Source organism: Onychomys torridus, chromosome 14, assembly GCF_903995425.1.
Source record: "Onychomys torridus chromosome 14, mOncTor1.1, whole genome shotgun sequence".
Taxonomy (NCBI): Eukaryota; Metazoa; Chordata; class Mammalia; order Rodentia; family Cricetidae; genus Onychomys; species Onychomys torridus.
The window spans coordinates 49,947,063-49,962,431 of NC_050456.1; the positions used below are offsets into that span (position 1 = coordinate 49,947,063).

The following is a 15,369-nucleotide window of genomic DNA, read 5'->3' on the forward strand; positions in this document are numbered from 1 at the left end:
ACTACATTCTGCTACAAGATGAAAGACTCCTCTCCACTGAAGGATGCTATATACCCAGTGGTCCAGATTTCAGCTGTTGAGAAGAGCAAATGAGCAGAAATGAGCACACTGTTTTGGATCACAGTCTGAAGCTGTTGACAGTTGCTTAGGAAAGGTGACAGAGTTTAAGGACTATGAAGGGACCAGGAATAAGGGAATAAGATGGTAAAAGAAAAGGCCATGATAGCTGCTCTTACTAAGTAACTAGACAGACTGGGGTTTGTGACTCAAACAAAGTGGTCTTTTTATTTTTGTTGAAACCCATCTGTTCACAAACAGGAGTTGAAGAGATTTGCAATGAGAACCTGTCTATAGCAAAGCTGGTGAAGAGAGTTTTGAATTCCTCCTGTCATGGATCCTAAGGATCAGTGTTCTGAGAGACAGCAAACGCTTCCCCAGGTGGCCCTTCTTCCTGTCAGTCCAGAGCTGTGATGTTGGACATATGAGTAGTGAAGTCTGGAGAGGAGAGACTCTGCAGAGAACATATTCTTCAACTCTGTAGCTGATTGTACAATAGGTAGCTTCAAGCAATTGGAATTTGTCTGTTTTTCAGGTCTGAAGGCTAGAAATGCAACATCAAGGTAAGTAACAGCAGGGTGAAATAATTTAGATACTAACTGTCTCTCTAAAGACTCATGTGCCGTAGCTGGTAGATCCAATCATTGGGAGCAGACTGGATCATGGAGGCATAACCTCATAGTTGTGTTAATGCACCATGTATCCACACTGAGTGAGTTATTAGGAAGTGGAGTGTGGTTGGGCAAAACGGGTCCATGTTGGGTTTTTGGAGAGGATATCTTACCTTGGCCCTTGCCTGTCTATTTCTCTCTGCTTCTTGGCTACCATGAGGCAAGCATCTTTTCTCTGTTATCATTCAGAAACAATCATGCCAGCCGGCTATGAACTGAATCCTACAAACCTGTGAGCTAAAATAAAAAAATGTCCTCCCTGAAGCTGCTCTTCTTAGATTATTTGTTGCAGCAGAGTTGAGCCTGACTCACACACACATTCCGTAGATTCCTCTAGAGGCCAAAAGGAAAATCTGATCTGCACTACTTTCCTGTGTTTACTGGCAACTGCCCAGGGTCCTTTGTTGACATCAGTTTTGTCCTTGTTTCTCTGTCATATGGCCTGCTTCTCTGTGTGTCTTCACCTAGCACCTTTATCAGGATCCCAGTATAGTCTCATCATAGCTAGCTGCACTGCAAAGACCCAACTTCTGAAGTGCTACATGAGCATGAATTTGAGAGAGGCATGCACTGGGGCATCCAGTACAGCTTACCATAGGTACTTTGGGCAGACCTGCCCCCCATAATGGGAAGAAAAGAATTTGAGTTTCTGAAGATGGGAGATAAGTAGACCCAAGCTACCGTTTCAATATGGTAGGGACACTAGATGCCGCCTCTGAACACTGTCCACAACAGATTGAGAAGCTACTCCTCCACCTAAAGGAGAAATGGAGCCAAACTGCCAAGAAAATCACACAGAGAACTAAGGCAACTTCCTGTTCAGTTTAATACAAAGCTTGCTTTGAATTATTAGGGAAAGGCTGCTAGGGACTCCGCCAGTGTTACACTGTTTCCCTTCAAGCTAACAGAAAATAGGCAAAAAAAAAAAAAATCTTTAATTTTTGTTTTTATCTTCTTCCAAACACTGACGGGATTGGAGGGGGTCAAGGAGGCAGACTGTGGGAAGAGAACCGAGCTCTCCTACTCTCTTCACTGATGGCATGAACAACTATGAGCAGTGTAGTATATGACCAGGAGCAAAACAAGACTGAGAAACCCTGTGTTCCTCCCTGGGACAGGCCTGTTCTCATGGTGGGATTGGCTTCAGAGACAGTCAGGAAATGCTGCATGGAATTGAGTCCAATCTGGCCTAAGCAGATTAGTTTCCTCCCAGGGAATGGTTCTAGGAAGCTGAGCAGGACAGCTCCCTCTGCAGTGGCAGGGCGCTGTCATTACAAGGCCCAGATAGGACATAATTACATGCTCCCAGGAGGAAATGCTTAATTGATTTTTCAGGGTGTCTCCTGAGATTAAAAAGCAGCCAGTGCTCAGGGTTAGCCGAGCAGTACAGGCACTGTCCTGCTGAAGAGCTGGTGCCACACAGATGTCAGGCTGTGTGAGTGTTCAGGCATGCCAGTATGAGAAGGTTCTGTGGGTTTTGCTGAACTTGGGAGAGGGAGTGGTAAGGGAAAGAAAGAAAGTGGACATTTGTAGGGCACTTCCTGGTCCTCCTGCCCAAGAGGCAGAGCCCCGTCCCTGAACTTCCAGCAACCTGTAGGTGGTACATAGACAGCAGATGGACCAGGGGTCTACTCATGAACTCACCCATCCATTCACTCAGTTATTAATTCACTTACTCCACAGACCTTAAGTGCATTGGTGCATCTCTGTGCCATGTAGAGCATCCTGATAGACATGGGGGTTAGAGCCAGGTGCTATTGTGGTCAAGGATGTGGACTACATGAGAACCATTTACTTCTGAAGCCAGCACCTTCTGGTGTCTGTCTATGCCACCCTGATCCCAGGCCAGTGTGTTATTCCTTCTAATATGTCCTGAATCAACTGAAGAATGGAGCAGGCAGGTCACCATGAATGACACCAAACTGGTCACAGAGGGGAGTTTGCTTCTGTTTGATCTCAGCCATTGGTGGTTCTTTTGTACAGAGGAGGCAACAATCCCACAGAACCATTTTCTCCCCAGACCATGGCCTCCCTGAGGATAGGGACCATCTGTTCTTACTGCTCAGCCCCCAGTATGAACTCTCCAAATGGCTGCCAATTACACACTAAGTAACTGAAACCCTCCTCTGGCCTTTCCTGGCCTCACTGATATGGAGGGCTGTCATAGGCTCTCCTGGAGTTCCACCTAAGCCCTAGCCACTCCCCCTTGTTTTCAACTCCCTCTAGTCCTTGGTCCTGGCTGCCTTGAGACACCATAGAGACCACATCAAAGAAACCCTGTGGATCTGATTACAAGGCCCTTTCCCTGGCAACAGGCCAACGCATCCTTGCATCATCTGTTGATAGGATCTGCTGATAAAAGGGTAAAAGTAAGAAACCTCTGTGGATTAACTTGAGCAAGTATGGGAACTGAGTCAAGGTTATGAATCCAGATTTCTAGGCTAGAGTTTGTTTGGGCCCTGCCTAATTCCCCAGGTCCAGCCTGTCTCAGAATTAAAAGCAAAGAAGCCATTAGCATACATGTCTGTTTTGATGCCAAACCACATTATTATTATTATTTTCATTCTGAAGCTCAGTAATACAGCTTGGAGTTGGGTCTGGTAATCTGTCCAGCATTGCCAGCATTTTCCCCACCCTGAGATTGCTTTGGGTAGCCAGCAACTCTTGCTATTAAGAAGGAAATAAAGTATGCAGAGGGGAGGCTGGGGAGGTGGTTCAGTAGGTCAGAGGGCTTGTTCTGCAACCACAGGGGTGTGATTTTTAAATCCCTAGCACCCATATGAAAAAGTTGGCATGACTGAGCATGCCTGTAACCCCAGCAATGGCAGAGGGCTGAAGAGACAGATGGTTCCCAAGTATTTGCTGATCAGCTAGCCTAGCCAAAATGGCAAGCTCCCGGTTCAGTGAGAGACCCTGCCTCAAAGCAACAAAGTAGAGAGCAAGAGAGAGAGAGAGAGAGACAGGAGAGGAGACCAAAGCCTGCTGTGGCCTCAGCACCCGTACCTGCACACTCACATGCACGCATCAAACACCACACACACACACACACACACACACACACACACACACACACATGGGGGTGGGAGAAATGGAGTGTGAGGTGCACTCTTAATTTCCTCTGTGTGAGATATAAGAAAAGGGCTGCTTTCACCTTGATGACCTTATTCCAGTACTAAAATATGTGGTAGAGCAGAAGGAATATGTGTTTTGAATCAGAAGATGCATGGTTTGATACATAGGCCTAAAAACAAAAAAAACAAAAAACAAACAAAAAGAAAACAAGACAAAAAACATGTTCTGGGACAAATTACCTAGTCTGAACAAAGCAATAGTCATCCTAATGATATCATAAAATCCTTATATGCTTAAAGTGGAATTTGGCATTGTTACACTAATAACAGAACCTTTATTATGTAAGAATAGTAGCAGGAACAATAATAAACTTTCCCAGAGTTCTGAACACCAACGGTAAGGCCCAGGCAGGAACCAACAATATTCCCATTCCTCTAGAACATTCTGACATCTCTACAGAGTTACCACATCAGAGCAACTTTACAGCATCAGTGCCTACTATTTTCAAAACATTGCCATTCGTTAATCCCTTTGACAGGCAGCACCTGGCTGAGGTCATTCCATTCTCTCCTCAGCCCCCCGAAGTAGACACTATAGACTCCACAGTCCACAAAGGTTAATTAAGATGTTGTTTCTCTCTACTTTTAACTAATGGCAGTAACACTAGTTATGTTTTGCTATCTTGTATAAAAATGCAATTATTAATTACCAGCTCAGAATGTCCTAGAACACAGGTGCCTAAGAGAAATGGCAGACGGTAAAAATGACCTGTGATAGAAGAAATTTGCCAAACAGTGATCTAGTTTATGAAACCTGGTGCATTAGGAGGAGATCTGGAAGATTCCAGTTTTATTTTTTAAAAAGCTATATGTTTCACGTGTCCAGTGGGAATTCATACTTCTGTGTATTCACATAGTGTTCCATGTTACAAAGGACAAAGAAGAGAGAGGTTGGCCCAGCATAAAGAAAGAATAGCCATTAACACATCTCAAGGAGATGTAAGCTTCTACTTCATCTATCTCATGAATTTCTCTCTACTTCTGCTCCCTGCAACAGGATTGACAGACATACAGCCCATTCTTCTCATACCTACAGCTGAGCTCAAGTATTACCTCACAGATCCTTCTCAACACAGCCCACTGGGACAGCCACACTAATTTCCCAGGGCTGACTCTAAGGAGAGTCCTATTTTCCTCCACAGCCCTGGACACCTGGTAGAAACACACACTGTGCTTCTTATGGAGAATAGCTCCCAGGAGTTCCTGGAAAGGCTTCAAGTTGCAGTTCCTAGGATAAAGATAAAGGTTTTCCTGCTGGCTCCTGCTGAATCCAGCTGTCCAGCTGGTCCAGCAGGGATCCAGTAGAGAGGAAGAGGTTGAAGAGGTGTCACTTGACTGTCAGGAGAAGCATGGCAACTTTCTGTCTTGGTCTTGAACACAGGCTACTCTGGAAACTCAAACCCAAGAAGAGCCTTCGAAAGTGATTCAGTCTCAAGTAATGTAACTGAAAACGAGAGAGGATTATCTGCTGATGCCACTGTCCTGGAGAGGGCAGATCAGTAAAATAGAGAAATGACCCTGGTAGCCTTGAAATTTGTGCCTTCCAGCATCACGCACTGGGAATGGTTTCTGTTGTTTCAGCCTGTTTAATCTTGGCTGTGATATCTGCTGTCGGTTGGAATCATTGGTTAGGTCTGGGGTGCCCCCCTTCTTCTAGCTAACTGTGATAACATAGCCCACCATAACATCAATGCTCTACTACAGACCCTATACACTGTGCTAGTTTAGAGGGCATAAGGGCCCTCTTTTGCCAGAGACTCCTTTCTAAGTGACATTGCCCACCATCTATCAATACAACTGTTTAGATCACTCATCATGGAGTTCTCATGGCAACTTAATGTTTCTACTCCATCACCCAGTTACAGAGGTAGCTGGTATAGACAGATGGGAGGAGGAGGAAGGACTTGACTACAAAGATGTAGTGGCCAGTGGCTTTTCACATGGTCAGATTTTTAAGAAGATCAATTCCCACTAGAGAACTTGACCTTTAAGACTGGGGAGAATTTTCCAGGTCGGGGGAGAGGGCTGCAAGTATGTTTGGAGAGGAAACTATTGGTCTGTCAGGTTCTATAGTGTGCCAGAAGTAACAAACAAACCTGCCATAGCAGCAAGAGACAGAGATGCTGAGAGATTAAGGCTACAGGCTCAAGAGGAAACAGATCAGAATAAGAAAGCAGTCCTCCATGTTGCCTCAGTCCCCGTGACTCTCCGCCACCAGCTCTCGTCTCTGCTGGATCTTTATGATTAAATCTCTCTGTCTCACATAGAGACAAGCAAATTCTTGACGGCAAAGGAGGAAGGAGCGCCATCTCGGGAGCTTTGTTTCCTGGGAGACATCCATCTTCTTGGTGCTACCACGCAGTTAGTGTTGCTGTCCACATGACAGGCTTTTGAAAGGGATACTTTCCCAGCTCCTTCTTGCTTACTGGAAGTCATAGATCAGTGAGGGGACAGAGGGCGACCAAGTGGGGTGCCAACAGAGAGAATGAAAGGAATGCTGGGAGTAGTGTCAGATCAGGAGAGCAGACTGACTGAAGGCACTCAGTGGGGAGCTGTTGAGTACAGGGACACCACAGCAGAAGTTCTGCTGACCCCGGAGCACATTCAATCAATCAAGAAAGGCCGTAGCAGGCCATATTTATAGGAAAGAGCAAGTGCAAGAAAATAGCCTCCAAATACAGATTCACGTACCAGAGGGAAGCAAAATGAACGAGCGTGAAGGCTTATAGCCAAGGAACTAGGTAACCGTCCCGCTGAGGTGGCTGTCCTGCTGGTAACAGCAGGTCCTCTGAGTCACCACAAACCAGAAAGAAAAGGTTAGCGTCGGTAGAGGAGCCAATGACTGTCAAGAGGGCTACATGAGGAGAAATTTCAACAGCTGATAAATCAAGACCAAAATGACTGGGGGGACTGGGCTAGTGAGAGAGGTAGGTGGTAGCAGAAGACATTCATTGTCTGCTCTGCAGTCAAATCCCCAGATATGGAGTGTTAAGTTGCTGTCAAGATGCCACTTACTTTGAGAGAACCAACTCAGGGACTCACTGCAGTGTCATCTGGATCACGACTAAGTGCTTCTTCAGGGATTTAATACGACACTAAATGGCAACTGGACTGGGCTCATGCAGTGATGTACCCACACATGCTGACACGTAGCAGAGAAGGTGACAAGTCACTGGTTGACCTTGAACATGTACCAGTCTGTCCTGATCAGAACGTTTTTAGAAAAAAACAAACTTTTCCAGAACAAATAAGTTTTGTGTTTAGCTTTAAATTCTTCTTTAATTATGGTAAGTTCTTTCCCATTAGCAAATAAAATAATGGGTTTCATTGTGACATTCTCATAAGATATATCATTGTATTTTGCACATATTTGTCAGCCCATCCCTACCCTCTAACCCTCCTCCAAACTTCTGCTGGTTCCTTTCTCTCCTCATTCTTCCTTGTACACTCAGTGAATGGAAGAGGTAAGAATATAACTTCTATGAATGATGACTATCATGCTACATGAGAATCTTTATGTGATGTGAGTTAGCAAAATCCTCGAATCATTTGATTCTTGCAGAAAGTTCTTCAATGGCATAGCGTCTACATATGTGTGGCTTGCTGTATTTGAGGATCAAGTGGTCTGTCTTCAGCTATCAGGTATGGACTACTGGCTTTGTGCCAGGACTTTAGACTGGAGTGGGAAGCACAGCTTGATTTCTCAGTTAAAAAAATAATAAAACAACATCTTGAAATGTCAGTCTGCTGCCTTCTTCATGAGGCCAGAAGAAACCTAGCCAAAGGTAGAAAGGAATGCACACATATAACCCATAGAAACCATCTAGGAATTTGATGGAAAGACCAGACCAGGAAGGATCCTCACTCACTGGCTTTGCCTTTGTTCTTAGGAGTAAAAGAGGAGAGGTGGCTCAGTGGTTAAGAGCACCGACTGCCCTTCCAGAGGTCCGGAGTTCAATTCCCAGCAACCACATGGTGGCTCACAACCATCTGTAATGAGATCTGGCGCCCTCTTCTGGCCTGCAGTCATACATGCTGTATACATAATAAATAAATAAACCTTAAAAAAAAAAAAAAAAAAAGGAGGAGGTTGGGGATTTAGCTCAGTGGTAGAGCACTTGCCTAGCAAGTGCAAGGCCCTGAGTTCAGTCCTCAGCTCCACAAAAAAGAAAAAGAAAAAGAAAAAAAAGAGAGAGAAAACTTTGACCTTAGGAGTCAGAAGAGTCCAGTGAAGATGAACCTTTATTAAGAATAAAAACTCCATTGGCTCAGGGTCTTATTTCCTAAATAGTCTTAAGGTGAACCAAGGGATTAAAAATAGTCTGTGCTGTATTATTATTCTTAGTTAAGACATTAGTCAAATAATATTCCAAGATTTGCACTACCAAAGTAGCCCTCACATCCAGAGTCTTTCCAAACCTAACATTTTACTGGTGAGTAAAAATAAAACAGAGGTGTCTGAAGCTGAAGGGGACATTAACTTTGACAGCTTCTGACATCCCCCGACCCCGGCTTTCCATCATTTCTAATGTGATATTGAGAAAATCACTTTCACTCTTTGAACTCAGCTTTATAATTTGTAAAATGAGAGGTCAAATATCTTCCAGCTTTAACATATAATTTGTTTGGAACATGTGCAACACAGCCAATACTGTTCTCTTCTTTGAAGGAGGCCTCTGCTATTTAATTATAGTAGATCCTGCCATTTGCATAGTTGACATCTGTGGCTTTGACTATTCCCAGAGAACCCTCCCCGCAAAGCTCTGTAAGCTACAATAACCTGTTATTTTGCAGAAGCATGCTGTGAGCTGGAGATATATAGGAGCTAGTCGCTTGTTTAATGAGTGAAATTAGCATGCAGACAAAACTCATATCTCCAAGTGGTTTTGTTACTGTTTGCTGTAGACTCAGAAGGCATAATTCTGTAGTGATAGGCATAAAGCTGGAGATTCTCCTGGATCATGAAGATGTCAGTAGTATCCATTACAAAATGTCAAGCGTTCATTGAATACAGGAGTAAGTCAGCCACACACCAACTTCACTTCTATCACTACTGTGTCCTTAATGAAGGTTCCTTAACACTTTAATGATGTCTCTCACACACAAGGAGCTTGTCTATACGCACAGTAGGGAGCTCTTGTTTCCCTTTTGATTGACACTTTCTCAAACATACTGTTCTCCCGTGTGTCTGTATTTGTGTGTATAAGTTGATCCTTTCTTTCTGAGAATATAAGATCCTTGGAAGATGAAATGCCAGCTTTTCTTATTTTTCTATCCTCAGGGCTGAGTAATGAGCTAACACATAATAAACATTTGTTGAACGACTGAGTACCTTCTAGGAGAAGGCACTGTGCTAAGGGTGAATATTTTTCCTATTTGCATTTTGAAGTTATCATTATCTCAAAGATAGATAGATCATATTATTCTGTTGTTTCAACAACAACAAAATCTCGAGAATCCATGCAGATGACATCACTATGCAAAGTTACACGGCCAGTGATGGTTGCATTCATATCCATCTGTCAGATTTCAGGGTTCGCGATTTTTCATCATACCGTGATGCTACCTTAAAGTAGTAAATAGGAAACATTCCCAGATCTAGTGTATTCACACATGCATTCATATGTGTAAATGTGGGAGCACACATGCTACAGAGCTCATGTGGAACCCAGAAGACACTCCTGGCTGCCAGTCATCTTCTCCCTGGTCTGAGACAGGATTTCTTTATTGCTTTTCTATGGTGTGTGCCAGGTTAGTTGGCCTGCCAACTCCCAGGGATCCTCCTGTCTCCATCTTCCATCTCCCCACAGGAGCCCTGGGATGGCAGGTGCTTGCACTATGCATTCATTTTTTTTGTGTTCTGGAGATTCAAACTTAGATCCTCATGATGTCACATCAAGCATGCTTACTCACTGAACCTTCTCCTCAGCTCCAGTATTCCTCATAGAGCATGGACTTTCCTGGGGCTTGGTAGTACCTAGATGACTGTAGTCTTGGTGGTTATTGGGCAAATAAAGCTTCAAAAGATAAGGAGTCAAAAGAGAGATTCTTCCAAAGATCACTCAGCTTCTGTCCAAGCACCCAAAGGTGTCAAACTCAGTTCCCAGAATAGCTTTGCAATTATCAAGGCCTTGGTAAGAGTTGGGTTGCTGCTATGTTGGGTTTGAAGGCTGGAATTGGAAAGTATTCATTCTTGATTCAATTAAGCAAGTCATTTGAAAAACGGCTTTCATTTCTATGTCTCATGGTTTGGTCAGGACCTTCTTTACCTATAAATTGGGACCAGCTCGACCCTAGACCTTTGTATCATAATGTGTACTTCTGATAATAATGTTTAGGAACAAGTGCCCTAGAAGATGAAAGGCCCTGTCTGACTCTCATAAGTTCAGGTGAGGATTCTTCACAGTGACCAGAAACTAGCATGCTCATTCATTATAGTCATATTGAGATCCAAGCCACCTGATCCCCTCAGAAGTGTCTCCTGAAAATACTGTTCATTCATCACACTGCTACTACTAGCCTTGCTTACTGAACACACGCCATAAAACCAGAATATCTCAAGGCATCACAATAAGCCCTGCAAGAAAGGTATTATTCCTGTTTCACCAGTTGGAGAGTTACATACATCACAGGTAGTAACATTTTCCTGACTTGCATGGTTAAGTCAACAGAGAAGTTAGACTTCTGACCGAAAGTATTCAGAGTCCATGGTTCTTCAACTCCATAGCAATCCTGCCTCCGGTTATAAAACTACAATTTAAAGCACCATGTGTCAGATGGCTGTATAGCAATTGACTAACATGCTTTGGACTTGCTATTTTGCAGTAAAGGAAGACTAAAAGATCAAACCATACTGAGGTCAAATAACAGTGCAAAGTGATAGATGGGATCATAAATTTGTTCACCAAAGCCAAAACACACATACACATGCACACACACTACACTACACACAGACACACAGACACACAGACACAGACACACACACAAACACACACACACACACACACACACACAAAGTTTTGAGAAGGTATAGTCATATTCAGAGACCCTAGATGGACAACTGATTATTAAGAGAATAAAGAAATTAGGGACCACTTTCTGATATCCCCCAAGCTAACTTTCTATGACACCAGAAGATAAATATTGAAAGGGAATTCCCCCAAATCTAGCCAATTTATAGGAAATTGTGTGGATTCGACATCATCTAATGCCTGACAGTGAACACTCACATGCAAACATTACCATAAATATGTGTGAAACTTCACACAAAAAAGTTCGTCTTCCCAGTGAGAGCCTGGCTTTAATTGTATGTATGAATATTACCCTTAAAGCATACAGAAATGGTTAGTATTCCCTGGAAGATGTAGGTTTTTGCTTATGCTAACAAATGATTATCCTCCCTAGCAAAAATGACTAAATAGTGTTCTGACAAATCAATTTTTCAAAGGCTATTTCTCTTCAGGAATCAGTATCCCCTGCCCTATTCTGTTAGCAAGTGATAATATGACTGACACTCAATGCCTACAAATTTGATTCAGAAGATCTTAGAGCTGGAAGGAAGTATATGATAATCTGACCCTGCCTCCAGGCAAAGAAATCATTGTCACTCTTTATATGAGAGTTTCCTTCCAATTACTAAGTGACTTGTCCAAAGTCAGAAGAGTCTTGGAAACACAGCAGCAGAATCCTTTGGGTCACCCAGCTGTTGCTGGCAGAAGCCTTTCGGATTGTCCCATGGCTGCCCAATAAATAGACCTGAGAAGAAATTCTCCAAGAACACCTTTCCTGGGGCCTATGGATCCCCCTTTCCATGAGGTTCTTCCCGCCCTTTCCTTCTGGTTTCTGAATGATTCCATTTCCTACAAGTAGAAGCAGCAGGTTCTTGGAACAGTTTTACATCCCCCTTTACACCTCTTCTTCACACTGTCTCCTGCTGTGAAACAGTAGGTAGTCATTGGCATCCTCCTAAGCGTCCTTGAAAAGCTGACCCTGCGGGAAGCTAAGAGAACCATTCATTGTCTCTTTGAATGCTATCTATACACCCAGAGATGCAGAGTGTCCCATTTGCAAGAAGAGCCAGTGAAGAGAGATGACAGAAGAACATCCCCAGGTTCTGATGGGCTGGAAACAGGGGGTGAAATAGTTCAGGGGAGTCTTGGACTGTGAAACAGAGGACCACACAGAAGACAGATTTTCTTCCACAAATCTCCTTCAGTGCATAGCCAGAGTTTGAAGCTTCTACCCGACCCTAGAGGCAAAAGACAGTGGCCCTAAGAATTTTCCTTCTTTACGATGCTTCCAGTACTCTGGTCATATCGACTTGCCTCATTCAGGTTAGACAAGCCTTGTTCCACAAAATATGTATATTTAATGACATTGCCAAGTTTCAATCAATTTTTCAATTTCCAAATGGAAGGAGTAGTGTCTGGAACCTGGCTGGGCAGCACAACTGCAATGTGACTCTGGGGAGAAATGGACCAATGCCAACTATTTCTTGATGATATTAGGACCAGACTATTAGTGCCCTAGAATAGTAAGTTCCCAAACCCATAACCTTTGGGATGGAAGAGAGAAGGAGAAGCCTGTGTACTTTCCCAGCTCTTACTTGATCTCAAGCGTTCTCCAAGATTGTATGTAAACTGTCGCCTTACCCACCCCTCTACCGTCCATCATTTTGAGTTTCAGCGGACAAAGCATTCTGTGTCCTTTGATCTTGTCACAGGACTCTTTGTCCAGAAACAATTTAGAAATAGGGAACTTAAGGAGGGCATGTCCAGTGGTGTCTGCTGATCCTGCACACCTGTGATGAAAGCAGAGTTTGGGATCAACACAAACGCAATGGAGCCATGTAAGGAGTACAGAGAGGTGGCGCAGAATGGGCTACGAAGGAATGGAATACAAAAAGGTTACTTACACTGTTTCATCATTCTTGAACTCCAGCTCCCCATATGTATCTTCAAAGTCCTCACCGCCACCCTTGGCTGTCCCTTCCACTGTCCTAAAAGGGACGATGACTGTGCCCCGGGCACCTGATGTCCTCAGAACCTTGACTTCCATAACACCAATACTTTCACTGACGTGAATGGTGTCACATTCAAAAGTGAAAATTCCTGCATGGTCATCATCCAAGATGGTCACTGTGGCTACACAAGGGGAGGCCAGGATGGCCCGAGGCAAGGGAAGACTGTTGAGCATTGCTGGGGACGTCCCTTCCTCCAGCTGTTCCTCTTCTACACGGACATTGCTCAGCCTCACAAAGAAGTGTTCATCCTCCTCAAAAATGTCATCATCAATGATACCCACTGAGAACTCCTTCTGGGTCTCTCCTGGCTTCAGAACCACCGTGCCCTCTGTGAACTCATAGTCAGCCCCTGCATTGGCAGAGCCATCCTCTGTTTTATAGTCCACATACATGGTCTTGGATACATCTCCTCCTTTCCTCACCACCGTCAGAAGGACAGCTCCACAATTCTCCAGGCACTGGTAAGAACATGGCTCAAAGAAGACCTTGGAGGCAAAGTCCTCAGGCTCATCAGTGTGCACCTCACTCATGCTAGAGGTCTTCTTGGCTTGCTCTGCTGCATGCTTCTTAAGTATATTGCCTGCACCAGTCATCATACGGGTGGCTTGGATGCGGTAGAAAGCACGGCTCTTCTGTTGGTGGGAAAGAGCATAGTAATTGGCCATCTCCACCAGCTGATCTAAGTCCTTCTCCGGGTGTTTTTGTTTCAGATCCTTAAGAATCCGGATCATCTCCCTTCGAGATTCATCTACCTCCTTCCCTTCCAAGGGTACCAGGTTCCCATCTAGAAAGTGAGAATTCATCATTTTCCCATCCATCTCAATGCCCTTAGGATGGTCACCCTCTGTCTCAATAATAATTCCTCGGTGTTTATCGGTGCGGTATTTTTTGTGCATGTATTTGTAGAAGAGCAGGCGCTTGTCTGCCAGCCAAGCCAGCAGGACACACACTGGAAAGAAGAAGAGCGTAAGGAGGCCTTCCCAAACCTGCACCACACCAGGAGAGAAGACTGCCAGGATCATATAGAGCCAGATATAGGCAAAGATGCTCCATGCAGCAGTGACAAAGAAGACGCGCAGGTGCTTGATTTTCCGAGTCTCCCCATCTGGGATCACATAGACACAGATGCCAATGATGATGAACATGTTAAAGGCGGCACTGCCGACAATTGTAGATGGTCCTAGGTCACCAGCAATGAATCCATGACCACACACCTCAATTAAAGACAGGAGAATCTCTGGAGCAGAAGAGCCCAGGGCCATCAGGGTCAGATTGGAGACAGTTTCGTTCCAGACCCGAATTGTAGTTGTGCTGGTCTCTCCATTGGGCTTTTTGATAGTCACTTCCCTCTCTTGGGAGGTGATAACTTCAATAGATGCCATGAAGCGGTCAGCAATGATAGACACCCCAAGAAACATGTATATCAGGGCCACAAAATAGACAATGACCCTGGCAATCTTGTCTCCAAGGGAAGGGTTCTCTGGATACCAGATTGGCAGGATGACACCCTCCTTGCAGTCCGATGATCCTGAACAGGACTCATTGTTCTGCCCTGCACTGGGCACATCCCCCGAGTCGCCAGCCTCTGCTCGAAGACCATTAAGGAAGAGCACAAAAGTAACCAGCCCAAAATGGAGGAAGGCAGAGGTGAGAGGCTGCAACCGTAACCACGCCATACACAAGACTTAGATTTTGGCTCCACCACAGCACCAATGGTCCTCCTGATAGGTCCAAGACCTATAAAACAAATCAGAGAGACAGGGAAAGACATGAGGAAAAAATGGGGGCAACAAATGGCAGGTGTCCACCAACGCAAACGTATGGTTCACCTCGATTGACATATGGCACTGACACGTGGGGCCCGTCTCTCACTCGGAAAAATAGATGTCAGTGAGAGTCACAAATAGCTTCTCTGTCCTCAAACAAACCATCTGGTGGAGACTCAGTTGAAGAATGGTTTGAAATAGCTGGCAAGGCTAGGAATGGAAACCCAAGTGATACCTCCTAGTCCTAAACTGGAACTCCACTTGTCCCCAGAATCAACTTAAAATAGGTCCGTATGCCCTGGGTCTTTCTTCCCACTTGTTCTGTTGCTAGAAACCCCAGGCTTCCTTGCCCTGCTTTCATACTCAAGAATCTTGCAAAACATGGGCCTGCTGGCGTATATGCTGAATTGAGCTGTGTTTTTAATGGGCTGGTCCCTGACATAGAACACCTTGTTCTGTGTGTAATTGAGCTCTTGTAGGTAAAAAAAAAGCTCCTTCCTCAAATACAAAACTTCTGGAGGCAGCCAGGAATTCATTTCATAGTGACTGCTGTCTGCACTGCGGCTAAACTAAAACTCGGTGCCTGTCCACTGTCCCTCTCAGCTCTCCCATTAAACTGCGCTTAGGACAGGCTATGGATTATTCAGCCGCTGAATTCCGAGTGAAAACATGGAAGGGCCAAGAAGTAGAAATCGTTACTAATGAAACATGTGGATGGCTTC

General features: G+C 44.4%; 1 protein-coding gene across 6 annotated transcripts in view; it reads right to left on the reverse strand.

Annotated features, from left to right (window-relative positions):
* Nucleotides 1–15,369, reverse strand: part of Slc8a3 (solute carrier family 8 member A3) — a 137,342-nt gene that overhangs the window by 106,496 nt on the left and 15,477 nt on the right. For all 6 annotated transcript variants that reach the window (XM_036205601.1, XM_036205598.1, XM_036205600.1 and 3 more), the window contains exon 2: nucleotides 12,774–14,618. In XM_036205601.1, the coding sequence (XP_036061494.1) occupies nucleotides 12,774–14,557 (1,784 nt within the window). In that variant the 5' untranslated portion in view covers nucleotides 14,558–14,618. The remainder of the gene's footprint in view (nucleotides 1–12,773; nucleotides 14,619–15,369) is intronic.